At 45.9% G+C, this 26,558-nt stretch overlaps 3 protein-coding genes across 4 annotated transcripts in view; 2 read left to right on the forward strand and 1 right to left on the reverse strand.

Annotated features, from left to right (window-relative positions):
* Positions 1-17,767, forward strand: part of Smyd5 (SMYD family member 5) — a 30,577-nt gene extending 12,810 nt beyond the window's left edge. The window contains exons 13-14 of one of the 2 annotated variants that reach the window (XR_007211874.1): positions 27-735; positions 17,754-17,767. Coding sequence is in view for 1 of the 2 variants with exons in the window: in XM_048352745.1 (XP_048208702.1) it covers positions 27-171 (145 nt within the window). In the remaining variant the exon portion in view is untranslated. Of the gene's footprint in view, positions 1-26; positions 2,845-17,753 lie in introns of those variants that run through there. The other variant, XM_048352745.1, reaches the window with a different exon arrangement.
* Positions 1,722-10,940, reverse strand: Pradc1 (protease associated domain containing 1). The gene is made up of 5 exons (XM_048352746.1): positions 9,908-10,940; positions 4,409-4,509; positions 3,578-3,687; positions 2,456-2,623; positions 1,722-2,273 (listed from the first exon to the last, which is right to left on the reverse strand). Exons 1-5 carry the CDS (start codon positions 9,972-9,974, stop codon positions 2,153-2,155), a joined length of 567 nt encoding a protein of 188 aa, XP_048208703.1. The 5' UTR covers positions 9,975-10,940; the 3' UTR covers positions 1,722-2,152.
* Positions 11,018-26,558, forward strand: Cct7 (chaperonin containing TCP1 subunit 7). Its single transcript, XM_048352744.1, has 12 exons — positions 11,018-11,119; positions 15,505-15,658; positions 16,927-17,033; positions 18,753-18,878; positions 19,470-19,522; positions 19,859-20,030; positions 23,048-23,212; positions 23,663-23,851; positions 24,677-24,774; positions 25,131-25,263; positions 25,667-25,873; positions 26,187-26,558. Exons 1-12 carry the CDS (start codon positions 11,114-11,116, stop codon positions 26,400-26,402), a joined length of 1,626 nt encoding a protein of 541 aa, XP_048208701.1. The 5' UTR covers positions 11,018-11,113; the 3' UTR covers positions 26,403-26,558.

Consider the following 26,558-nt stretch of genomic DNA (forward strand, 5'->3'; position numbering starts at 1 on the left):
CACTTGTCATGCTTCTACCCCTGCAGGGAGAACTATCTGTTTGTCTGTTCCTGCCCCAAATGCCTAGCAGAGGCTGATGAACCCAATGTGACCTCAGAGGAGGAAGAGGAAGAAGAAGAGGAAGGAGAGCCAGAAGATGCAGAACTAGGAGATGAGATGACTGATGTGTGATGTTACCCCACCCAGAGGGGGCCCTGCCCCAGACCCTGCCAGAAAAGGGGGGCCCTTCCCTCACAGAAGAGGCTTGGAAGGAATACCCTGCTCCCATTGCCTGCTTTCCTCTTTCAAGCACTCTGCCAGAGGGCAGGACAAGCTGGATCCCCCACCCCCCACCAGACCTCATGCCCTGAGCACTGCTGCTGAGTTGCCTCAGGCCTTGCGCCATCACTGAGCCTTCTCGAACTGACCTCCCAGTGAGGTTACTCCATGTAGATGTGAGGGGCTGGAACCAGACTTGGGCTTGATGGTGTTTCTTCTTGGTCCCTCGAACCACACTCACTTAACCACCTGAGGCTTGTCCCTTCTCAACTGGCTGTTGATTTATTTTCAGGGGTACCGAAGTGGCACATCTAACATACGGATTACATTGAAGCAGAAAGGGAAAGTGTGTAGCACTTGACCTTCTTCTATACTTCCCACCTCATCTTCTATCTCAGCTGTAGCTATTAGACAGTGACCTGCCTATTAGCCCAGCAGAAGAGGTAGGAAGGAGGATCTGGGTCTCTAGCAGAACCTGTCTCTGCCAGGGAATGCTGGACCATTCCCATTGTTTGTACATGGGAAAAGTGGAGATTTAACTCCCTTCCCAGACTCCAGAATCTTTATACCTGTGTCTTGCCTCCCAGGCCCTGGCACAGTGGCTGGCCCCATGAGATATAGAAGAGGCCTCTGCCTTCCTCCAGAGGGGTGTGCAGAGGATCATCACCCTTTCTCATGCCATCTTCCCACTGAGGACTCTAGCAGTATGGCTGAGACCTAGAGGATGAGTCTGATCCCACATTTAGGATGTTCTACTCTTCCCTGCGGCCAGAGTGACTGACCTCAAATGTCCATCTTTAGGCTCTCCACTGGGGAATGTTAGAGTCTTCCACAGCCTAAGGAGCTGGAATGCTTAGAGATTAGCCACAGGTGAACTATTTGGGTTGGGTGCTGTGGGGATTAAACCATTACTTCCCATTTTTTCCTGCTTGCCTTCCCTGAGGAGCCTGCCTGCTGAGGAACCCCAAGGACAGATGGGACCTGCTTGCCTGGCACCCACACCTAGTGGGTTCTTCTACACAGCAGCCAAGCCCTTCCTACCCTGCCTGCCCAGTGTTCTTAATGAAACACAAGTGGTGTCAGGCCTCTGCAGCAATGCTTTGTGGAGAACAGCTGATCAGGCCACACAGGGCATGCTGTAGTCCTGTAGGCTGATGCAAAGGGACACAGACTGGCCACTGGCAGCAGCATGTGTGTTCCAGGTTTCCCAGCTTGGGCTCATGGTTGGCCTCGGTCACATTCTGCTGTGCAAATGTTATTAAAGCCAGAATAATGTCTGGGGGGGTTGACTTCCTCTCTCTGGAGAGCTTTTGAACAGGGTACTGTGTTGGGACTCCCCATAAGTCTGAGCACCAAAGGGTCTTGGGAAGTTGTGTCTCAGCCTCCATTGCCTTGCCTTAAAACAACTGAATGAGTCTGGAGGCCTCCCTCCCGTGTGTTCTTATTCTAGGAGACAGTCACAACCCTATTGAGAAACTTTATTGCTACAATGTCAGTGAGGGTTTATTGAGTCCCCAGATACCAGTTCCTTAGACCCCAGCAGTTGCTGTGGTCACTGTGAGGAAATCCTGGGTCAGGGCGGCCAAAGTAGGTGGTAAGACAGGTGTCGGGTGACTCAGGCTGCTGCCTTTAGCTCCTTTTGCTTGATTTTAGCCAGAAGACCTTGGGGCCTGGCTTTTGTCTGTCGCTTCCTTTAGCATAGGATGTCCTTGGAGGCCCTAGGGAAGGGAAAGCTACTAGTGTCCCTTCCTCCCTCAGCCTGGCTAAGGCTTCTTTCATTTGTCTGGCTTCCACTTGTTCCCAGATGCTATCCCCAAATTGCAAATAGCAAAATTCCTGGGTTTCCTTTCATCAGCCCAGAGTCACTTATGGCTGGAATACAGGAGCCACGCTTCTACCAGAAGGTCCAGGGAGGTTGCAGCAGCTCAAAGGTGGGGATGCTGGTGACATTGACTGGAATGGAGATGATGGCCCATGGCAGCCCATGCTGCTCCAGGGAGCGGCGGATCATGTAGCTGAGGGCATGAAGAGAAGTGGAGATGGTCACTTTTTCAGCACCCCAGCTTCCTCTGACTTTCCCCATCATTTTGCAAGTTCCAGAGCCCAAGAACTCTGCTTTCCAATTGAGGCACCCCAAGATAAGACCTCCCAAAGTCATAGCACCCAGCTGGGTGCAACACAGACAAAGCACTCTCACCCATCTCGGCCAAGCAGGAAGAGGGCAGGGATGTCAGCCGTCCGCTGGGTGCTGTCCTGGATCATCTCCACGTAGAAGCTGTCATTGTCGACTGCGTTGTCACTGATGATCACAGCCCGACCACCATGCTCTTGTACAACTCGAGTCTTGGAGAGGAAGGAGCAACCCCTAGAAGAGGTAGTGATAAAATCAAGAGAACAGCAGGTGGTAGCTACCCTGTTCCTACACCATCTCCCTGAGGATGAAAGAGGACCATGGAGAATGTGTTTAAGAAGGCTCTTAAGTAAATAGTTAAAAGCATGGACAATTTTAAGACTTTTCTTTCTGTATTGCAGAATGGACCCAGGACCCCACACATGCTAATAAACAGGTACTTGATACCACTTGAACCCATTCCTAGCCATTTTGTATCTTGTTTCTGAGACAGGAGCCCCTTAACTGCCAGGACTGGCCTCCAACTCTTAATCTTTTTTTCTCTGCCTCCCAAGTAGCTGTGGTTACAGATGTATGCCTTCATGCCTGGCCTTTAAGACATTGTTTGTTTTTTTTTTTTGCCAATACCAGGGCATCAACTCAGGGTTGGGTGCTGCCACTAATCTTTTTTTGCTTAAAGCCAGTGCTCTACTACTTAAGTCCCAGCTCCACTTTTAGCTTTTTGCTGCTTAATTGGAGATAGAGTTTCACAGACTTTCCTGACTAGGCTAGCTTCAAACCATTAGCTTCCTATCTCAGCCTGAGTAGCTAGGGTTACAGGCATGAGTTCCCAGCATCCAGCTTCTTAAGACATGTCTTAAAAACCCTAAAGGGAATGATTTTTTTTTTTTTTAAGAAAGGCTATTTCATATCACTACCACCAGCCATGATCTTAGAATCTGCTCTCTCGGGGCTAGGGATGTGGCTTAGTGGTAGAGTGCTCACCTAGCATGCATGAAGCCCTGGGTTTGATTCCTCAGTACCACATGCACAGAAAAAGCCAGAAGTGGGGCTGTGGCTCAAGTGGTAGAGTGCTAGCCCTGAGCACAGAGAGGCTCTGACAGAGCCCAGGCCCTGAGCTCAAGCCCCAGGACCAATTAAAAAAAAAAAAAAATGCTGTCCTTGTGCCATGCCTTCCCGACTCCTTACCCCCTTTCCACCAGGGCGATCTGGTCCTGGATAAAGAAACCGTTGCTGAGTTCCCCACAGGCCTCTGGAGGTTCAGCAGGAACAAGATGAATCTGCTCATACCTCGTGTGCTGAAAAATGTTTAGACATTAGGACAGGTGTCAGGAAAGCACATCTTTATTGGGACTGGATGACAATCCCACCTATTGGTGCCTCATAAACAATGAAGAAAATGTAGTTGAGTTGTTCTTGTGCATTTTCAGTTCTCACAAAGCTCTGTTTGGTTGTTCAACTTCACTCTGCCTTTCTGTGACACTGGTAGGGGAGCTAATTATAGACTCACGGAGGGAGATATAGGTACCCAAATGTAAAGCTGACAAAGCTTATGCCCTTGTTTTTATCATTATTTCATGTTCCACAATAAGAAGGCTTGTACCTTCTAGTCTCTCTCTCTCTTTTTTTTTTCTGCCAGTCCTCGGTCTTGAACTCAGGGGCTGAGCACTGTCCCTGGCTTCTTTTTGCTCAAGGCTAGCACTCTGCCACTTGAGCCACAGGACCACTTCTGGCCGTTTTCTATATATGTGGTGCTGAGGAATCAAACCCAGGGCTTCATGTATATGAGGCAAGCACTCTTGCCACTAGGCCATATTCCCAGCCCTGGCTTGTGCCTTCTAGGTGCCTAGGTCTATGGTACATTCAGGGAAGTCGTTTGGAGAGCTTTCTGTATTGAGGCTCCTGGAGGACAGAACTGGTTTTGCTCCCTTCCCTGTCTCGGGCAGGATGAGGTCTCCACAGTTCAATGAGGAAAGGGAGAAGTTGAGGTTAGAGAGGTCAGAGCATGCTTGAACTTACAAAGATACCACCAAAGTCCTTGGCAGGTGTGGCTGTGAAGATGTATCGAATGTCCCCAGGACTCAGCACTTGGAAGTACAAATAATCATGAACTCGCAAGCCTAAAGGAAAAAGGGTATAGATGAAAAGCCTACCAGGGTTTTTGTTTTTGTTTTGTTTTGTTTTTGCCAGTCCTGGGGCTTGAACTCAGGGCCTGAGCACTGTCCCTGGCTTCTTTTTGTTCAAGGCTGGCACTCTATCACTTGAGCCACAGCGCCACTTCTGGCCTTTTCTATATATGTGTTGCTGAGGAATTGGACACAGGGCTTCATGTATATGAGACAAGCACTCTACCACTAGGCCATATTCCCAGCCCCCATCTCCCAGGTTTATATCACAGTCTCTATGCATTAAAATAGGCTGGCTATAATCTGGGCTCAAATTCAGCTGGTTGCATTCCCAGGGAGGTTGCGAGATACGGTTTTACTTTTAGGAGGAAGAGTTAATGCAGACAGAATAACTGCAGAGATTTTTGTTTGCTACTGCTTGCACAAGTGACCAGAAATTCTCTTGCTCAGAGCTTTGGAGTTGAACAGTTATTCATTCAATAACCTTTACTGAGTACTATATCTTAGGTACCTGGGATTCAGCACTGAATGAAGCTACAGACTTTGAATTCTTACCCTAGTGCAAGAGGCAGATGATAGAAAATTATGAGTACTGTGTAGTTATAAATTATACTGAAAGTGTCTTTACAAAAAAAGCTGGGAATTTGTCTTAGCAGTAGAGTGCTTGCCTAGCATACATGGAGCCCTGGGTTCAATTCCTCAGTACCACATAAACAGAAAAAGCCGGAAGTGGGGCTGTGGCTCAAGTGGTAGAGTGCTAGCTTTGAGCACAGAGAGGCTCAGGAACAGAGCCCTGGTCCTGAGTTCAAGTCCCAGGACCAGAAGGGGAAAAAAAGTACTTTCTGAATGGGAAAGGAAAGGACAATCATGAAGGAGGCAGTTTTCTCAGAAAATGACAAAGAAGTTCTAATCTGAAAGATGACTAAGAGTGAGCCAAGTAACGAAGTGAAGGTGGTTGCCAAGCATCCTTGGCTCTCGCCTGAGATCCGAGGACCACAGTTTGAAGCCAGCTGGGTCAGGAAAGTCCATGAGACTTTTATCTCCTATTAATCACCAAAAATCTGAAAGTGGAGCTGTGGCTCAAGTGGTAGAGCATGAGCTTCGGGCACAAAAGCTCAGGGATTGTGGTCAGGCCTTGATTTCAAGCCCCAGGACCGGCACTAAAAACAAAGCAAAGACAAAAAGAAGTGGAGGTGGATTAGGAGTAAGGAGCCTTCCAGGGAGAGTGAACTGATTACAGGAATACTCAGAAAAATGAAGACATCAAAAGGAGGCCAGTGAAGCTTGAACATTAGAAGATACAGGTCAAGAAGGCAATAGTGAGAATTAAGAATAAAGGAGCTTACTGAAGCCTTGAAAGTGTCAATATGATCATAATTACCAAGATCCCTGAACATTGTTTGAGTTAATGACCCTTAAGGAGCAAGAATGACAGAAGGCTGAGGCAAAAGGATTGAGCCTGGAAGGTGGAAACCAGCTTGGGCAACATAGATTTTTCTGGGGTACAGGAACTTCTCTTTAACAAGGTTTAATGTTTTATGGGACTTCAGTCTATGGACTCCTTAGCCCAAAGGGATTGATGAATGTTGAAGGATGAGTTGTTACCACAGGTCTGTCAATCCAACTACCAAGCTACTATCATTGTGTGCCAAGGCTGGGGCTGATTGTGGCTTTAGTTGTCCTTGTATACTGCCCAAATCACAACTACCATATAGAGCTCCACAGAGGTGGTGCTGGGCTCATAGGTAGCCTATGGACTGAGTGTGGGGACTGGCCATCAAATACAGCTATACCTCTACAAAGTCTTGCTAAATTCACTTAAAAAAAAAAACAACAAACCTACCTGGTGGCCTTTGCATTTTTTTTTAATGCTATTTTGCAGTTAGATGCATTTTGGTAAATAGCAAAAAGGTGCCAAGTTTGGATTCTTGGCACAATGCTAGTGGTTAAATAGCCCACGGAACTATAAGGCACTAACCAGTTGTTGTTTAAAGACTAACATCTACTGAGTTTTGTCATTGCAGAAATTGTAAAAATTGTCATTTGAGTTCTAAAGGTCTTCATGCAGTAACTGGGACTGAAGAAAAAAAAATGGCTCTTTTAAAACCAGCAGCCAGGAGGCAATGTGCCCCCTGGGCTTCAGAGTTTTTCGGATGCAAATAAAGGCGGCGGTGAAGGTGTTAAAGTGGAAGTTAGGTAAGAAATTTGGAAGTAAAATAAAACAAGCAGCTGGAAGCAATGGGTGGCACCTAGGCTGCTGATTTCTTCAAATACCTCCAGGCTTGTTTTTCAAATGCAAATGAAAAAGCTAAAGTGTAAGTGTTACAGCAGAGCTCCAGCAAGTATTTGTTGGTAAATTCTCAACAAGTTACTGGTAAACTCTACTCCCATCGATCTCCTGTTGCTTTAATTGGAAATAAAAAGGGCTTTTTCTGTGTGGCAAAAACTCCTTGGATTGCAGTTTGAAGCCAGCTTGGGCAAAAGAAAATCCCTCTAAAACTCCATCTCCCAACTAACCAGCGACGAGACAGGCTGGCAGCATGGTTCAAGAGACTTATCTCTAACCAGCCCAATGCTGGAAGTGGCACCGAGGCTCAAGTGGTAGAGTGCTAGCCTCGAGCAGAAGTGCTCAGGGACAGTGCCAGGCCTTGAGTTCAAACCCCGTGAATGCCAAATGTGACAAGCTAGACCTTCAGGACGAGGTCAATCCTGACAATGAGGAACCATGGAGAGGAGTAAGAGGAGATTTAGTCTCATCTTAAATGGAGTCAATTTAAACTTTTCCTTTCAAAATTAATCAGAGCCAGGAGATCAAGAGGAATAGTTGTTTAGTTGTTTAACCACCTAATGTCTATACCTGCCCATTTTCCATCTGGACAGAAACTTGCATTCTTGCCTTTGATACTTGCTATTTGTATACACACACACACACACACACACACACACACACACACACACCCCACACACACACATATTAGCCCCTGACTGGTTACTCCCAACCAGTCCACTATTCCTAAACACTCCCTTCCTGACCCCAGTCCAGTCATTCCTCCTTCCTTGTAATGGGCTGTAAGGGCTAACCTGAAAACCTAAGTGACTAAATATAAGGCATCTAAACCCTGGTGATGACTCCATGGTAATGGGCTGAACGCCCCCCCCACCATGAGACTTTTTTTTTTTTTTTTTTGCCAGTCCTGGGGCTTGGATTCAGGGCCTGAGCACTGTCCCTGGCTTCTTTTTGCTCAGGCTACCACTCTGCCACTTGAGCCACAGCGCCACTTCTGGCCGTTTTCTATATATGTGATGCTGGGGAATGGAACCCAGGGCTTCATGTATATGAGGTAAGTGCTCTTGCCTCTAGGTCATATTCCCAGCCAGACTAGTTTCTTGTAGTTTGACATTTAAGAATATAGGGAGCCCTTGTTCCCCTCTGTACCTGGGTAGCAAACATGGAAATAGATAGTAAAAAAATGATCATAGTCATAGACTATAGAAATAACCATAATAGTAGTAGAAATGCCATGGTAACTGTCGGTTGGTTTACTTATGATTGAGCACTGGATTGTTTTAGCCCGCTCAAGCTTGCTTAGTATTAATGGGAAAACATGGTAGCAATTGTTAAAATAAAGTTGGTACTAGGTTAGTCTGACCATAAAATTCTGCTTCTGTAAATGGCTTGCTTAACCCATTTGTGACTTGCTCTACCCCCTGCATTAACCCCCTGCTTCAGTGCTACATGACCACCTGTTGTCAGTTCCTGATATCGAGGCCAGTTCCCATTATCAAAGCCAAAATAGATAACTGAAAGGGTAGATAGCCAATAGAAATAGGACAAGACTGCTTGCTAAGTGCCATCCAATCAGGTATCTGCCAAGTTGGAAATACCCTGCCCCTGTTGTACTCACAATAAAAACCCTGCCTATCTGAGGGTCAGGGCTCTCAATCCAGATCCACTGCATTGGTGACTGTTGAGTGTTGAGAGTCCAGGGTCATGCTTGCAATAAAGACTCTCATGAGTTTGCCCGGAATCGGCTCCTTGGTGGCCTTTGGGGACGGGAAATCTAGGCATAACAGGGCCACAATTGGGTTTATGTTCCAAATGGAACTTTTCTGGCTTGTGGCTGGGGTGTGTTCTCCCATGTCGTTCATGTTAACTGGTCCAGTGAACTTCTCAGCCCTTTGCCTGACCTTTTCAAAAGTCTCTTTTAACAGGATAACATCACTCACCCAGGATGCCACCTGGGAACTTGCAATTCAAGGTCAACCTCTTACTATAGGCAACTGGAGGTTTCACTTACACTACTCTGCCCAGCGCAGATCTGGATCCTGAAGACCCCAGCCCCAGTGACTCCTTGATGTGCCCAAGGTGCAGGAGATAGCCAGAGGAGACCATAACACCCATTGGCCCTGATAACCATTCTCGTGGAAATGATGAGGACTTTTACCAACCAAACTGTCAAATACTTCTTGGACAGTATCAGGCCAAATGAGGAATCAGGAACCCCTGACTACTTCACCCCTTCACAGCAAGAAGTAGCTCCAGAATAAACAACCTCTGCCCATACTCCCGGTCTGGTAGCCCTCCTCTGTTATTAATAAACAACAAATGAGGGAATGTTACCATTTCCCTAGCCTCAGGTCCTCAGCTCCACCCACTAGCCCCCAGATCCACCCATACCTAATGGGCCACTCCTACTCACTATTAAGACCTACTTAATTCCCCCTTTACCCCCCAGAGAGAAGCTACCACCTGGATAAGGTGCAGAGGCTATGTAGCTCCCTCTTCCATGGGAACTATGGCCCTACTAATAAACTTCCTTATGAACAAAAACAACCACCACACACACACACACACACACACACACACACCCTGGCTTGGCTTTTGCATGTGCTATTTGCATAAATTGGGAGTATGTATATCTATGTATAGCATGTATGTGTAGGTGTCTAGATGTACATATTTATATGCTTGTGTAGGTGCAAGCAAGTTGTATACACGGGTGCTAGTTCGTGTGAATCCACGTGTAAGATACGTGTTCCTGAATATGTATGTGAATGCTCACATACATTTCTCCAGCGTGTACCTCCATCTGTCCCCTGTGCCCCTCCTGTTGGCACCTCAAGTTACCTGGATCATCCTTAGGAATAAGAGGGTTTGGGGAACCTGCTTCAACACCGAGAGCTGAGGGCTCAGAACAGAGCCGCAGGCAGCGCCCAGCTCATGGACCTGGGGGTCGGGGGTCGGGTCATCATCCACTCACTCCAGTTGCCCGTCCGGACATCTGCGCCGCTCCGAATTCGCGGGGTCCCCAAGGTGACCTGTGGACCCCCGGCCCGAGACGCGCGCAAGCCGGACCAACCCCGCCCCGCGGCCCCGCCCGTTGCCGCTCACCGTGGACTGCGACGCACGCGGGGAGCCAGAGCACGAGACAACACCAGCCCGCGGCGCCGGGGACCATCTCCAGGGCCCGGCCGGGCGCCGCGTCTCCTCCGCCGTCCCGCCGCGCTTAGCTCGCCGGACTTTAGCCTGACAGCTGCTCCGGCCTCCCGCCCACAGACCCGCTCTCCCTGCTGGTTGGCAGACAGGACCCACGTCCACGGCTGATTGGCTTTCACGACTGCTCATGTAGCCGCACCTTCCGCCTCTGAGCCCTAGCCCACTTCCTATTGGCCAAGAGAAGTGGAGTCTAAGGCTGATTGGCCCAAACTCTAACAGCAACTGTAGGCCCCCATTGCAGCCCCGCCCCCGCGTTTCTCAGTATAGATTCACCTCCCCGGGACCTCACTGGCAGTGGGTGGGTCCGAGAGGATAGGGCGCCAGTGGGCGGCTTTCTGGGCTCTTCCGCTGCCAAAAGGTCTGGCCGTTGGCTCTTGGAATGGCTAGATCAGCCTTGGCTTCTCCTGGCGTTCCCAATCCTCTCCACTCCCAATCCTCTCGGGGGAAGGCATTTGTCAAGTGCCCAGGGGCTTCACGGCTCAGTTCCACCGCCGCTGGCGCGCACACAGCCGGCGGGTGCAGGAGCCTCGGCCTGGTTCACACGCCCACCAGGGGGCGCAGGCCAATGCGGTTTGCCACGCCCGCTTCGCTCCCACTGTGTCTGTCACTGTGGACATATTTCTTAGCCCATCTATCATCGTTATCTGTAAAACTGGAACAATAATAGTGCCCGCGCCTCCAGATGATCACATCTGTAAGGTGCTTACTTTAGCACAAGGCCGTCCCAGTCGGGGTTCAAGGAAAGCACTCACTGCATCCCTTAGTCTAGCGTACGGGGACACACGGAGATAAGATTGAGTTAGTAGTTGACTCGGACAGAACAAAGACCTTACTTGCTCCAAGAACAAGAAGCACAGCGAGAACCCGGCACCTTCTCGATAATCAGACTTTGAGAGCAGCCCCCACAGCCCAGCCTCTGGCCCTTCTAGCCGCACCGACTCGGTGGTAGCTAACCATAGAGTTGCGGAAGTGGTCCGACCCCTTCCTATAGCGGCCCGACGAAGTTTCCGGGGAGCTCTTTGGCGCGGGGCATTGTGGGCTTGCTGGGTGGCCTGGACACCGACCGCGGAGGAGTGGCGGGCCACTGAATAAGCTTCCAAAATGATGGTGAGTGGAGTTTCGCGTATCCGTCGCCATCCGCTACCATCTGGAGGGTGGCTGGCGCCGCTCGGCCGGGGCCCGCCCTCAAGGCCCTTCTCTGGTTTCCTTTGTCCGTCCACGTCGCGACCCGCCGCTTCGGGGCCGGTCCAGCCCGCCGCGGCCTGCCTCGGCCGGGGCGGAGACCTCCGGAGCGAAAGGTCGATCCGTAGACTACAGATTCCAGGGTGCTTAGGGCCGAGAACCCACGTCGGGGACCCCTTTTTCGAGTCCCCACTCCCACGGCACTGTGGAGATTTGAACCCAGGCTGCTCTGAGAAGTGGGGATAAAGGCGTGACCTTCTAGAATGCAGTTGCAGCTTGGGGACTTCATTTTAGAGCCAAGGCGAGCTCAAGGTTTTTCATTAGGATCAATGGTCTCCCCCAGCTCTGTCGCTGATGCATGCATGCAAGCAGGCTCCTTTAAATCGTATCTGAAGGCCGTCAGTGTCTCCTGAATTGTACCACGCCCAGCTTCGTGCTGGGGATGCAGCCTCGGCCGGGAGAGTGGATCAGGCCGGTGGGGACAGTTTCAGACATGGGTTCAGATTCCAGAGACAGTGGTGTGGGTGTACCGCGCTAATTATGGAGACCTCAATTATGTGTTTCCTCTCCTCTCTATACCTGTGGGACTGCCCTTTTTCAGTTCTTCAACATTACCTATGCCTAGCTGGGCATGGTAATGTATGCCTGTAATCATGGCATTCTAGAAACTAAGGGAGGTAGATCATGAGTTCCCCCAGCCTGGGCTACATAGAACAAAACTTCCTTCCCTTCCTTCTTCCTTTCTTTTCCTTCCTCCCTCCCTTCCTTCCTTCTTTCCTTCCAAAGGTACCTGTTTTTCTCTCCTTCCTTTTTTATCTTTAATAGTTTATTTGAGCAAAGAACAATACATGAATCAAGCATTGCATTTAACCAGAATGTTACTGGAAATTCAGTTCAGCTAATCAACCTTGATTCTGGTGTCCAGCGGGATCCTGGTGTCCAGGCAAGATACAAAAACAGTGACAGCAAATTTTATAGGAAGGAATACATTAAGTAGACAAAGTGGGCCATCTCTAGGGTGAGAGAATTCACTATTTTTTTTTTGTGTGCACAGACAGCACAGAATAATATAACAGTTGAGGTTTAGGGATCTGGAGCCATATATTTAATGTTATTAAATTTTGATCCTAGTGTCTTACAGGGAAAAGCAGTAAATAGAGGGGTTTGGGTGTGTTAATACTGGGGGCTTGAACTCTGAGCCTTGTGCTCTTCCTTGGACCGCTCCTTGAACTCAGGGCCTAGGTAGCTGTCCCTTAGCTTTTATTCCCAAGGCTCGTGATCTATCACTTGAGCCACAGCTCCATTTCTGGCTAGTTGGTAGTTAATTGGGGATAAGAGTCCTCAGATTCACAGCCTCCTGCGTAGCTAGGATCAGAGACTTGAGCCACCACCAACCCCTAGCTGCTTTATGGTCTTGCTCATTTTTTCCTCTTTCTGCTCACAACTGATGGTTCTGGTTAATCTCCAATTAAGCCTTTTGTGATTCCCTTGGCAGATAATAAAAGTGAGTGAGAAGGGCTGGGGATATGGCCTAGTGTCACGTGTGCTTGCCTCGTATACATGGGTTCAATTCCCCAGCACCACATATATAGAAAACGGCCAGAAGTGGTGCTGTGGCTCAAGTGGCAGAGTGCTAGCCTTGAGCAAAAAGAAGCCAGGGACAGTGCTCAGGCCCTGAGTCCAAGCCCCAGGACTGGCCAAAACAAAACAAACAAAAAAAGTGAGATTGAAAGTTGCTTAGGGACAGACACTGGGCTTTCTCTTATAGTACCTGTTCCTGGGGGATCTAGGAGGAGACAGTCACCCTGCTTGGGTCATTCCAGTGCTGCCACTGCTCACCACATAGGATCTCCTCTGTCCTGGCTGCCATTTCTCTTTCCCTACTCCCCCCCCCCTCCCCTTTGCTTTCTCTTTACCCTCTCCTCTCTTTTTCCAGTACTGAGGCTTGAACTCTGGACCTGGATTTTGTCTCTTACCTTTTTTGCTCAAGGCTAGCATTCTGTCACACCTCCACTTTCAGCTTTTTGGTGGTTGGAGATTAAAAAGTTTCACAGACTTTCCTTCCTAGGCTGGCTTTGAACTGCTACCTGGGCTTTGAATGGCACCCAGCCTGCCATTTTAGGTCCTGCATAACACGGATATTGGGAAATGTGTCCTCAGTGGTTTCCACATATCTTGCATTGTACTTAAGACTTTTCAGTAAGGTGGGCACTGGTGTCTCACACCTATAATCCTTGTTACTCAGGAGGCTGACCCCAGTTCTAAGTCAGCCTAGGGAGAAAAGTCTTCAAGACTCCAAGAAAGCTGAGTGAGAGCACAAAGCCCTGAGTTCAAGCTCCAGTACCAGCATATACACAAACCAAAAAAAAAAAAAAAGAATTCTTAGCATTGTTACTAGATTGCCAGTGTTTTGTTTTTTTTAAATCAAGAAGCCTGTGCTGCCTCATGTCATGATTTATGTTGGCACTTTTAAGTAACAATTGAATTTCAGCACAAAAAGCTGCTCTATGGTGTTTTGCGTGTAGCTTTGGTACTCAGTACACAAAGCAAGGTTACTGACTGAGGCCTACCTTTGACAGCTCAAGTAGAATGTCAAATTTCTGAATGGGAAGTAGAGCAGAAGTTTTGTGTTTCCCCTATTCACTGCTGTGGAGACAACTCAGAAGGATTTGGGCTCTGAGGAATGCCCACTTGGTGGTAAGAAAGTGGTTTTGGTGAAAAATGAAAAGGTGGCTTTTTAAAATTTGACTTGATGTTTTTATTGTCTTCATAACAAAATGAAAGATGCCTTATTTTGTAGTCTAGAACTGATTGACTTGACCCATTCTTGCTCTCATATCTACCTGTGCTCTTTCTCTCTGTTTTGTTTCTCAAGACTAGTGGTCTGTCTGAGCCACACCTCCAGTCTGGCATTTTGCTGGCTAATTGGAGATGTAGTTCCTTAGACTTCTCTGCCTAGGCTGGCTTGGAACTGCCATCCCTCAGATTCTAGCCTCCTGAATTATAAGTATGAGCCACTGGTACCTGCCTAACCTTTTCTCCTTTTACTCCCTCTCAGTTCAAAATGCTTGGGTTTTGGTTCTTCAGACTTTTTGTCTTGTTCTTGGTTTGATTTTGGTGGTAGTGGTACTTGGGATTGGACTCAGGGATTTGGGCTTGCTTAGTCAGGTGCTCTACAACGTGAGCCATGTCCCCAGCCCTCTTTGCTTTATTTTTTTCGATTAGGTGTCATACTGCCCTTGTCCCTAAGCCTCAGATTGTCCTTCTTGTAACACATGTAGCTGGGATTACAAACATGTACCACTATGTCTAGCTTGTTTGTTGAGATTAGGGTCTTGTTAGTTTGTTGCCTGGACTGGCTTTGAATTGTGATCCTCCTCAGTCTCCTGAGTAGGTAGGATTACAGGCATGACACTCAGGTCTCACTAGGTATATACGTATGTGTATGTGTATGAATGAGACAGGGTCTATGCATACAGCCTGTGCTCTCCTTGAACTTACTCTCACTTGGCCTAGAATCTGTGGTCCTTCCACCTGAGGCCCTTTGCAGTAAGCCACATCCCTGTTTTACCAGAATTTCTGAAGCAAGTTTGCAATGAAAGCCTGAATAATTACCTGGATAATGACCCCTCTGGTGGTGGAGAAAAACTTCACTGAGGTGTCACAGGGAAGCATTACTGTGTGAAGTAGGCATGTCATTTTGTGAGGCAGGACCAAGGTGCTTTTTTGTACTCCTATTTTCCAACACTCCAGCTGGAGGTAGCTGGTAAAGTTGTCTGCTTGGATAGCTCCAAGATAGCATCTCAAGCTGGTAGTCACATCTGCTACTCTAAGATTAAACTGCAACACAGGCAAGTGGGAGTGTTTGCTGAGGATTGAGTCCTGAACAGGACCTGCTCTATGACTTGATTCTTCAACACAGGGAATAAAGTCAAAAGCTGAAAAAGCTGTGGGCATACAGCTGGGATGACACATGAATATATATATGTTTTTTGTGTTGTTTTTTTTTTTTTTGCCAGTCCTGGGGCTTGAACTCAGGGCCTGGGCACTGTCCCTGAACTTCTTTTGCTCAAGGTTAGCACTCTACCACTTGAGCCAGAGGGCCATTTCTGGCTTTTTCTGTGTATGTGGTACTGAGGAATTGAAGTTAGGACTTCATGCATGCCAGGCAAGCACTCTGCCACTAAGCTACATTCCCAGCCCCTAGGTAATTCTATTATGAAGGAACTTGGGAGTATATTTTCCGTCCTCTCCTCCTACTGTATCATGTAATAGATGATTAAAATCATTCGTTGTTCTTTCTTCTCTAGCCCACACCAGTTATCCTGCTAAAAGAGGGGACCGATAGCTCCCAAGGCATCCCTCAGCTCGTGAGTAACATCAGTGCCTGCCAGGTGATTGCTGAGGCTGTAAGAACCACTTTGGGTCCCCGTGGCATGGACAAGCTTATTGTGGATGGCCGAGGTAAGTGTACAGAGTGCCTAGGCTCTGTGTAAAGGGAAGACATCTGAAGACTTGGAATTAGCAGAGGTTGACATCAGAGGTCACACTGCTTGTGATATTTTTAATGAATTCATCATTCTAATGCAGTGCCATTTTGTTGTTGTGGATGCTGAACTATTGTGGGAATTAATATATAGAATCCAGACTCAAGAGCCCATTGTCTTGTTGGAAAATGTGGCCTAGAACATGAAATGTGATACAGTGAGAGTTTCCTGTGCTCAATCTGCCAAGCATGGAGAAATTTCCTTTTTGTTTTTTGTTTTGTTTTTGTTTTTTTGCCAGTCCTGGGGCTTGAACTCAGGGCCTGAGCACTGTCCGTGGCTTTTCTTTGCTCAAGGCTAGCACTCTGCCACCTGAGCCACAGAACCACTTCCATCTTTTTCTGTATATGTGGTGCTGAGGAATCAAACCCAGGGCTTCGTGTATATGAGGTGAGCACTTTACCAGTAGGCCATATTCCCAGCCCAGAAATTCCCTTTTATGCTTTAAATTGACATGTGCAATACTAGGATGTTAGTTGTGTTAAAACTATCATGTGGCCCATATTTCCCCCTCTCCATAAAAATAAAGAAACTAAAAATGGGCTGAAGACACGGCCTAAGTAAGTGTCTATGTGTGTATATATTGAAGTAGGGTTTCACTGTAGCCCAGGCTTGTCTCAGACTTGAGATTCTACTTCCTCAGCCTCTCTAGTACTGGCATTACAGGTATATACTGTGTGTGCCTGGCTCATTTAAACCTCTTTCCTTTTTTAGTTAATTTTTTTCTTTAAATAGTCGAGCTTGTGACTTTAGCTCTTTGTACACATAGCAAACACTGTGTGGAAAGATAAGATTGATATCCTTCCCTTGCACTACTACCATGGTCCCCTCTGCCTCATCCCAAGAGATACATGCCTGTAATCCCAGCTTTATGGGATGCAGAGGTAGAAGAAGCCTGGGAACAATTTAGGCAGGCCTTAGCTCAAAACCAAGGTTACATGATTTGTAATTTCAGCTAGGCCAATCCCGGCTAGACAAGAGGCAGATGTGGGAGAATTTGTGTCTAAAGCTAAAAGACAAAAGGAATACAAGAAGAAAGAAAAGTGAGACCCTAGTGAAAAAATAAACTACCATGTGAGGTCCTAAATTCACACCCCAGTCTTCTTCCCTGTCCCTCTAGTATTTCTGGATTGTAGGTCTGAATAGAACAGAATTTAAGAACGGGGCTTTAAATTTGTTTCTTTTAAGGCAAAGCAACAATTTCTAATGATGGAGCCACAATTCTGAAACTTCTTGATGTTGTCCATCCTGCAGCAAAAACTTTAGTGGACATTGCCAAATCCCAAGATGCCGAGGTAGGAATACCAATCACAGGCATTTCCCTGGTAGTTGGGTTGTGTGCCTGTTGGTTACCTTGCTCTTAGGTTTTAAAATTTTATGTCTATGGTTATAATTGCACAAGTAATAACATGCTTGTAAAATAGTTAGACTGAATAATCTTTAAAAGTTTATACAATTCCATTGCATGTAGCTTTTCATATCCCTTAACACATTGTGGCAGTGGTCTGTAGGTCTAAGTCTTTAAGACTGAGCCTGAGATCTTAGGACCAAGCCTATGTGTGTAAATTGCTAAGTAAGTAACCTCTCAATAGGGCTAAAAGCTCTGAGGTCTCCAGTCTTGATGTGTGATAATAGAAAAAAATCAGTGTTGACACTGGAGGCTTGATTGGAGACAGATTTGCATTTTGGAGTACTGACACACAGATAGATAGATAGATAGATAGATAGATAGATACATACATACATACATACATACATACATACATACATACATACATACATACATTCAGATCTTGTAGGGAAAAAATAGGGTTTAGATCCCTATCATAGAAGCACTATATAAGAAAGATTAGCAGACTAATAATGTGCTTGTGCTTATTCTATATTGGGGGGGGGTGTGAGATAGTGGGGTTTGTTTTTTTGTTTGTTTGTTTGTTTGCTTGCTTTTGTTTTTACCAGTCCTGGGACTTGAACTCAGGGCCTCAGCACTGTCCCTGAACTCTTTTTGCTCAAAGCTAGCTCTCTACCACTTTGAGCCATAGCACCACTTCTGGTTTTCTGGTGGTTAATTGGAGATAAGAGTCTCCTGGACTTTCCTGGCCTGGCTGGTTTAGAACTGCAATCCTCAGATGTCAGCCTCCTGAGTAACTAGGATTATAAGCGTGAGCCACCAGTGCCAGGCTATAATCTTAATTTTATTTCAGAGTCTTACATATTTTACCTTATTCAGACTAGCCAGTTAAGAGAAGATTGTGAACCTGAGCTCAGCCAAACTGAGCAGGGGGTTAAAACCTGCTGCTTTAGGGATAAATAAGGGGACAGCCTGCCTGTTCTGTGTGCTTCTTGCCCGATTTCTGGCTAATGATTCACCCTTCTGCAGAAGTAAGTTTTACCTTGCTTAAACAATTCTTTATTTTCATGTCTGTTGTCATGACTCTAGTGGTTCTTAGCATATTTATAACACTTGTGTAGTCCAGGCTGGCTTTGAACTGATTAATCTCCTGTTTCTGCCTCCTAAGTACCAGGATTATAGGTGTAAACCCCCATTCCTAGCTTCCAAACAGCTTTTGAAATATAACAGTTTTTGGCTGAACATAACTTGGGGCTCACCCTAAAAATCCTAGCTACTCAGGACACTCGGATCTGAGGATTAGGGTCAGAACTAGCCCAAGCAAACAAGTTTGTGAGACTCTTATCCAATTAATCAACAGAATGCTGAACGTCTTAAGTGTGACTCAAGTGGTAGAGCCGTAAGGCCCTGAGTTTAAGCTGCTGTACTGGCATGTGCACATACTCATGCTTCCTGGTAACAGGACTATTTGTGTCATATAAGCAAGACGAGAACTGTCTTCACAATGCTTTGTACATAGTAAATAGGTCTCGGTTCACATCTGATTTTATATCCTTAAAGTATATCTATGTGGAGAACGTTGAATAGAGTGCCTGCAGGTACAGTTTCAGGGCTTTGATGCTTGATCATTAGAAAGTACGTATTTGCTGTCATCCTCTTCCAGGTTGGTGATGGCACCACCTCCGTGACCATGCTGGCTGCAGAGTTTCTGAAGCAGGTGAAACCTTATGTGGAAGAAGGTCTGCACCCTCAGATCATCATCCGAGCTTTCCGCACAGCCACACAGTTGGTATGGCAGTACTGGTTCACTTGGCCTAGTGCCTAGACACTTTAGGATCCTCTTGATTGATAAGGACAGTAATTCCACTGTGGTATAGAAGAACTGCAGAAGTTATTTGGGTATTTCTTAACTTCCCCTAGGAGTCAAAGTTCTACCATTTTAGTAGCTACTTGAGATGCCTTAAGCCTTCATTCAAGTCAGCTGGGTAGTCTCTAGTAGATCTAGGATCTAAAGAGGAAGATGGTTTGTTTTTATAAAGTACCCCACAGCATTTGCTAGCTTTTTACCTTGATTTGTGACCTCAGGTCACTTAATCTCCCTAGGACTTACTCTCTTTTTGGGTGATAACATTAAATGAAGTCATGTATGAGGAGTGCTTTGAAGAAGATACAAAAGCTTGATGTGTATTGGCATATATAACTTAGATATAAAGTGTTACGAGTTTTCATAGGTATGTTCATTTTCCTAGATAGCTCCAAGGTCTAGGAATGTTGTTTCAGCTGTGGGGTAGAAATAGTTAAGACTAAGACTAGAGAGGTTAGGTCCACTTTACCAGTTGTCTTTAGCATGAGAGGCTCACTCAACTTTTGTTCTTGGCAGGCAGTTAACAAGATCAGAGAAATTGCTGTGACCGTGAAGAAGGAAGATAAAGTGTAAGTTGGGCCTTGACTTCTGTGGCAAAGGATAGAGAAGCAAGCTATAGTTCCTGCATGGGCCTGTAGGCTCTTAATAGAGCCTTGGAGATGTGTTCCACATTTTTAGTATGTTTACATACTACAAAAGAGATTCTATGCTGTAGTTTAAAAAGCTGTCACACGTGAGGTCTTTTACTACAACTGCCATCTGGCACTGATAATCTGTCCTTACAGCATAGAAGTTGAAGTTGGAGGGAGGTGGAGTTTAGAGGCTGGAAATAAACTATCACAGGAGAATCAGGTAAGGGAGGTTGGTTTTCAAGACCTAATGCAAGTTCCAAATTTGGGTTCCAGGGAACAGAGGACGCTGCTAGAGAAGTGTGCCATGACAGCTCTGAGCTCCAAGCTCATCTCCCAGCAGAAAGCCTTCTTTGCCAAAATGGTGGTTGATGCTGTGATGATGCTCGATGAATTGCTGCAGCTTAAAATGATTGGAATCAAGAAGGTCCAGGGTGGAGCACTAGAGGTAAGGCTGCTGTGGTCTCCCTTACTGACCCTTGCATTCACACTCAACCTCCACACAGCTTCATAGAGGTGGAGGGAGAATGCATGTTGGACAGGAAGTCAGACTTGGGCTCTGCTTCCCAGCTGCCAGTACAGGCTGTGACTTTGGTGTACATTTGTAAACCATCACAGATCAGGCTTTGCTTATCAGCAGAATAGAAGGTTGAACTGGTTGATTTGCAGAATCTTGTTTCTACATGCCAATAAGGGGCAGGTGCATTATCCATGATCATCTCAGATAGCAGATCTGAAAGGTACTTTTCATTTTTCAATCCAAAGTGATACCCTGAAGGTTTCCTTTTTATTTATTGTGGATAGACAATAAATAATTGAAACTGTAAATAGAAGAGCCTAGAGTAAAAAGTGTCCCATTTACTACCCTTGTCCTATATGCAGCTGCTATTTTCAGTTAATAGCCCTTCAGAATTACTGTGCAGTTGCAGTATGTAAACAAATGCTGTTTTGTTTTGTTTTTTCAAAGCAATAGTTGCTTCTGATAGTGTGCTGTAACAAGTTTGTCCACTAAACACAGTATGCTAGCAGTTGGTCTATAACCTGTAGCTGAAGCCTGCCTTTTTGGATAGCACAGCCTTAATCCTTTCTTTTTTAGACACAGCAAATTCCTCTGATGTAACATTCTTTGATGCTAGCGTCTCCATGCTGCTTTGTTTGAGCAGCCCTAAAATGCAGGGCCTTGCTCTTACTAAGCGCTGTGCCACTTGATGGTCACTTGAGCCATACACCCAGGCCTTTGCTTTATAGTGTTCTTCAGTGAGATCTTGCTTTTTGCTTTGGCCTCTTCCTACCTGTAGCCTCCAGGATGAGAGGCACAGGGGTTCTTCCTTACTTTTCAACCCCAGCTGACCTCAAATTTCAATCCTCCAACCTGCTATCCCTCAAGTTGTTAGGCTTACAGATGTGAACCACACGCCAAGCCCTGTACTTTTGACTTCTTCCATTTCTTTTTGTGTTTATTTTTTGCATATTTTGAGCTCTTAAGTTCTCTATCATCCTTCCTTGGTCTCCCAAGTGCTGGGATTATAGTCATGTGCCATTACCACTATGCCCATCTTTAAAATGAATAAGCTTTGAAGTCAGAGACTTTAAGCCACACTCATGTTTTCCCAGAAATTTGAGACAGGGTAGTAGCATAGGCTGACCTTAAATTAAGTGCTGGGGGAAGGGAAAGAAAAACAGGGTGTAAGATATCACAAGAAATGTACACACTGCCCTATTATGTAACTGTACCCCTTTTGCACAACACCTTGTCAAAAAAAATTTGTTTAATTATTTAAAAAAAAGAATAAACTGGGCTGCAGTCTTGAGCTGCAGACCTCCTGAACCCCCCTCCCCCAAAATAAATAAATAAATTAAGTGCTGGGATTGTAGGTATGCACAGTATGCTTGCTTTATGTAAAAATATTAAAAACCCGACTCAATTCGATAAATGCTGGAAGTGGTTATTCTCAGAGTTAACTAAGGACCTCCTAATTGCTGTCTGCAGCTCGTCCCTCTCCTTCCTGAGCCCCAATTCCTGTTTCTCCTTGTTAATGAACTCACATGGTCCTCCATACCAGTACCATTTCTCTATTCTTGGTTCATTCATGGTTGGTAGATTAGAAACTTAGAGCTTTAGGTCATCTTTGAAGACCTGACTCTGCATAACCTGTCAATCACTACTTTACCTACTGATCAGTAAGTTACTTCTTTAGTTTCTCACCCACATTTAAGGTTCTTCTGCACTGTCCCCTGCCCCTTCTGCTTGCTGTACATACTTCTCATTGCCCAGTCCTTGCCCTCTATTTTACATTTCAGCAACTTCAAAGGGCTTTTTATTTCCTGATTCTATAAAACTGTCTCTATCTCTTAGGAGTACTTTTTTCCTGTTTGATTAATTTTGCTTGTACATCCTAATTCAGCCTATGCATCATCGTTCCTTTAGGAAGACTGAATTTGAATGATGCAGGAATTGGGGATCAGTAGTATTCACTGGTAAGCTTTAATATTAAAGATTACACTGGTAGAGAACCTAAAGGTCATTGAACTGATTTTTCATGGAGGAATGGAGATGACAGTCATTTTGTAAGAAAGAGAGGCTGAGATATGAAAATACATCTTAGAATATGATAAAGCCACAACCAAGTACAACATGCTTTCTGTTACATCTTGCAGTTAAAGCCGTTCTGTAGGAACTTCTGTTAAAGGAGCAGCAGTAGAGTCTCCTGGCTGGAGAGATTGTTGTGTGAAGAGGCACAATGACAATGGCAGGGAGATTTGGATTTGTAAAAGGCCTTTGTCTTCTGCAAAGAGGGAACATCTAGACTATAGAACAAGGGCTTAGGGTATATGTATATGCATATATGTGTGCATTTGCCTGTGCTTGTGTAGGATGGAACTTAAGACAAGGTAATTGGAGGAAGAAAGAAAAAAGTATTGCTTTTGCCTTACAATGTCATAGTACAGCATCTTATTCAACTATAGAGCTATCCATTGGCAGGTGCTTCAGAGGCCAGCAAACAGGCTTACCCACATTTGAATGATTTCTCTCATACTTAAGGGACAATAAAACATTTCAGGATTTTTTTTTTTTTTTTTTTTTTTTTTTTTGGCCAGTCCTGGGCCTTGGACTCAGGGCCTGAGCACCATCCCTGGCTTCTTCCCGCTCAAGGCTAGCTAGCACTCTGCCACCTGAGCCACAGCGCCCCTTCTGGCCATTTTCCATATATGTGGTGCTGGGGAATTGAACCGAGAGCTTCATGGGTAGGAGGCAAGCGCTCTTGCCACTAGGCCATATTCCCAGCCCCATTCAGTATTTTTTTTGACAAATTATTTGTTCCCAATATTGTGGAAGTGTGAAGACTTTATTACATTAGTAAAATAAGAATTGGGTTAGGTCTTTTAAGGTTCATGGAATGGACAAGAACTAGTTTGACTTTGATTTAATGCTGATACCAAACATTTGGGCTGTTTCTTTAACAGGAGTCTCAGCTGGTGGCTGGTGTTGCATTTAAGAAGACTTTCTCTTATGCTGGGTTTGAAATGCAACCTAAGAAGTACAAAAACCCCATGATTGCCCTTTTAAATGTTGAGCTGGAGCTGAAAGCTGAGAAAGATAATGCTGAAATCAGAGTCCACACAGTGGAGGTATGCACCTCCCCCCATCCTGCAAAGCTAGTGGAAATAGGCAGATTTATAGTTCAGGGCCTTGTATTGTAGCTAGCTTAGACCAACCAGAGATCTGCTTCTGAGCGTCCTGTGGGCCCCTTCTATTCTGGGTTTGGAAGCTGGGTCCATTACTTTCTTTCTCCAAGTGACTCATCCTGAAGCAGTCTGGATATGGAAGACCCATTGAGTTACTGTGCTTTGGCTCTGGGAATGGGGTTGGCAGGGACTCTCCACCTACACAGCCTGCCTGCTTTCTGCTTTTGTGTTTGAAAGGATTAAGTGGTTCCTGTCCATTTAAGGGCCCTTGTCAGTCTACCCATGTTAAATAAATAAATCAGATGAGTCAGCACTTTTTGGGGGTGGGGTGTTTAGCCTATCATATACCAGCCCTCATCTGAAGTGTGCTCACCATTTTCTGAATGTCTTCAGGATTATCAGGCAATTGTCGATGCCGAATGGAACATTCTGTATGACAAATTAGAGAAGATTTACCAATCTGGAGCCAAAGTTATTTTGTCTAAACTCCCCATTGGAGATGTGGCCACACAATACTTTGCTGATAGGGACATGTTCTGTGCTGGCCGTGTGCCTGAGGAGGATCTGAAGAGGACAATGATGGTAACTAAAGCTTCATAGACTTGAAGGGTTTTGTCTCCCCCTACCTAGTATAATGGAGTAGTTTCAGGCAGTCACTGTTTCCCACTTTGCTGCTAATGTTCCTATGCCTAGTAATACTTATCAATCTAGTTTGTGATGGAACCAAGGAGTAATGCTTGTAATAAACTCAACTAGTGATGCCTGGTGTTTTCCCTTTAAGTATCTCACACACGACGCTTTTAGGTTAGATTATCAACCCTGGGTTCATTTGCTGAGCCTAAAGCACCCTGTTTTCAGTTGGGGAGTCTAAACTGCAGTGAAGGAATCCTTATCTTTTTGTTTTGTTTAGGGTTTTAAAAAATATTTATTGTCAAAGTGATGTACGGAAGGGTTACAGTTTCATACGTGAGGCAGTGCGTACATTTCTTATCCAACTTGTTACCTCTCCCCCACACACACCTTGTTTAGTTTTATAATGCTAGAATTTAAAAAAAAAATTGCCAGTCCAGGGCTTGAACTCAGCCTGGGTACTGTCCTCAAGCTCCTTTTGCTTAAGGCTAGCACTCTACCACTTGAGCCACAGACTCCTGAGTAGCTAAGAATATTAAGCATGAGTGACCAGTACTTGGTCCCTGGCTCTTTAATCAGGCCTACTTCCCCATCATGTTTTATTCTGTTTTTCCTCTGGTTTGGGGGGAAGTAGCAGAGGGCGTTGCCTAGAGAGCAGAAAGGGTAGTTAACCAGAACCTTCCATAGTGCTGTGAGTGTCTCACACAGGGAATGGGTGGCAGGAAGCCAACTAGCCTTGCTGTGAGTCTTCACTGTTGTCTTACTTTTCTTGCGTAGGCCTGTGGAGGCTCAATCCAGACCAGTGTGAATATTCTGACTCCAGAAGTGCTGGGTCACTGCCAGGTATTTGAAGAGACACAGATTGGAGGGGAGAGGTAAGTAAGTGTATCTGGCCTACCTGTAGGCTCAGCTGATAAGAACGGTTTGGGTCATCTTCTGGGTGTGGTGTATAATTCTTTTTTTCTGGTTCTACCTTTTTGAGGGCATGTAGAGCTCAAATACACAGAATGGGGAAAAGATCTAATTGGGCCTTGTGTCTGATGTGGTCTTTGCTTCAGTGGTAGTTTCAGGCCTTCCCAAAAAAATACCTTATAGGATTAGGATTGAGCAGCCTAAGTGAAGAACAGAAGAGAAGCTGCTAAATATTGTGACAGTTTGGCTGGGAGAAGAGGCATGGGAGGGTGGTGATAGGAAGGAGTTCATAACGTGTATGATTTCATCCTGGATGTAGATACAATTTCTTCACTGGCTGCCCCAAGGCCAAAACTTGCACCTTCATCCTCCGTGGTGGTGCTGAGCAGTTTATGGAGGAGACAGAACGATCCCTTCATGATGCCATCATGATCGTCAGAAGAGCCATCAAGGTACTGGGCTGATTGGCCTTCTTTTAGCTGACCAGACCCTGGATTTGTGTGTTGATCCCTTTTCTATACAATGTACCCTTCCCTGAGTAGCATGTTGTGAGCCCTGATTTTCCCTGCAAATCATGGAGAAACCAAGCCTCCATCCCTAAAGTGGGTCACACTATCTTAAATGCTAGGGTTTGTTAGTTACTAAACTGGAGCTGATGAGGTCAACTCTCCTATAGATGATGTCAATGTCCTCCAGTTGGTAAACTTCAGGTTCTTCTACAAGTAGAAGTTGGAATGTGCTAGATAGTAGCCATATCAGAGCTCCTGAGACTCGGGGTGGAGGAAGAAATGAGTGGCCCAACTTGGAACTGGACTAGGGGCCTGCTTGCATTGAAAAGTGGTCTGATTTCTGCAGAATGATTCGGTGGTGGCTGGTGGTGGGGCCATTGAGATGGAGCTTTCCAAGTACCTGCGAGATTACTCAAGGACTATTCCAGGAAAACAGCAGCTGTTGATTGGGGCCTATGCCAAGGCTTTGGAGATTATCCCACGCCAGTTGTGTGACAATGCTGGTTTTGATGCCACAAACATTCTCAACAAGCTGCGAGCTCGGCATGCCCAGGTAAGTCCTTTCTCATCAGGGTGCAGGGATTGGGTGTATGGGACAAGCCATGATCCCATGCCTAGAAATGGCTTCTGGGAGAAGGCCTGGGTTTTTGTTTGGACAGCATATCCAGGATTGGAAGGAAATGGTTGGCAGACAGGTGGGAACAGGTCACTGTCAGCCAGGTTCTTAAGGAGACACCATATTATTTCCTTAAAGAAGTACTGTCAAATTCAGAGTGGTGATTCCTGACATTCTTATTTCTCTTTTGAAGAGCACAGAAAAAAATTGAGAGCGATTCTATATTGCCTCCTTTCTTTTCCTCTTACAGGGGGGTGTGTGGTATGGGGTGGATGTCAACAATGAGGACATTGCAGATAACTTCCAGGCCTTCGTGTGGGAGCCAGCGATGGTGCGGATCAATGCCCTGACAGCAGCCTCTGAGGCTGCGTGCCTTATTGTATCTGTTGATGAGACCATCAAGAATCCCCGCTCCACTGTGGACACTCCCCCAGCAGCTGGCCGGGGCCGGGGCCGTGTCCATTAAGAGGCATCGCATCCTAGCTGGCAGGCTGCTGTGGGTCCACTCACCCTCCCTGGCTTGACCTATTGATGTAAAAGGAAGTGATAATAATTGGTCCACTCTTCTCACTGGAGGTTATTTAAATAAAATTGAATACTTAGAATTAAGTTTTGTAAATTA

Source organism: Perognathus longimembris, chromosome 8 (assembly GCF_023159225.1).
Source record: "Perognathus longimembris pacificus isolate PPM17 chromosome 8, ASM2315922v1, whole genome shotgun sequence".
Classification (NCBI taxonomy): domain Eukaryota; kingdom Metazoa; phylum Chordata; class Mammalia; order Rodentia; family Heteromyidae; genus Perognathus; species Perognathus longimembris.

What these genes read in the sequence shown, in the direction of transcription:
- Pradc1 (XM_048352746.1), bottom strand. Translation starts at nt 9,974, where the DNA reads ATGGTCCCCGGCGCCGCGGGCTGGTGTTGTCTCGTGCTCTGGCTCCCC. An exon ending in ATCGCCCTGGTGGAAAGGGG is followed by an intron (nt 2,624 to 3,577) that starts GTAAGGAGTCGG and finishes TACCTCTTCTAG; the next exon opens with GGGTTGCTCCTTCCTCTCCA. An exon ending in TTCCTGCTTGGCCGAGATGG is followed by an intron (nt 2,274 to 2,455) that starts GTGAGAGTGCTT and finishes TCATGCCCTCAG; the next exon opens with CTACATGATCCGCCGCTCCC.
- Cct7 (XM_048352744.1), top strand. An exon ending in TCGTCAGAAGAGCCATCAAG is followed by an intron (nt 25,264 to 25,666) that starts GTACTGGGCTGA and finishes TGATTTCTGCAG; the next exon opens with AATGATTCGGTGGTGGCTGG. An exon ending in TGCGAGCTCGGCATGCCCAG is followed by an intron (nt 25,874 to 26,186) that starts GTAAGTCCTTTC and finishes TTCCTCTTACAG; the next exon opens with GGGGGTGTGTGGTATGGGGT.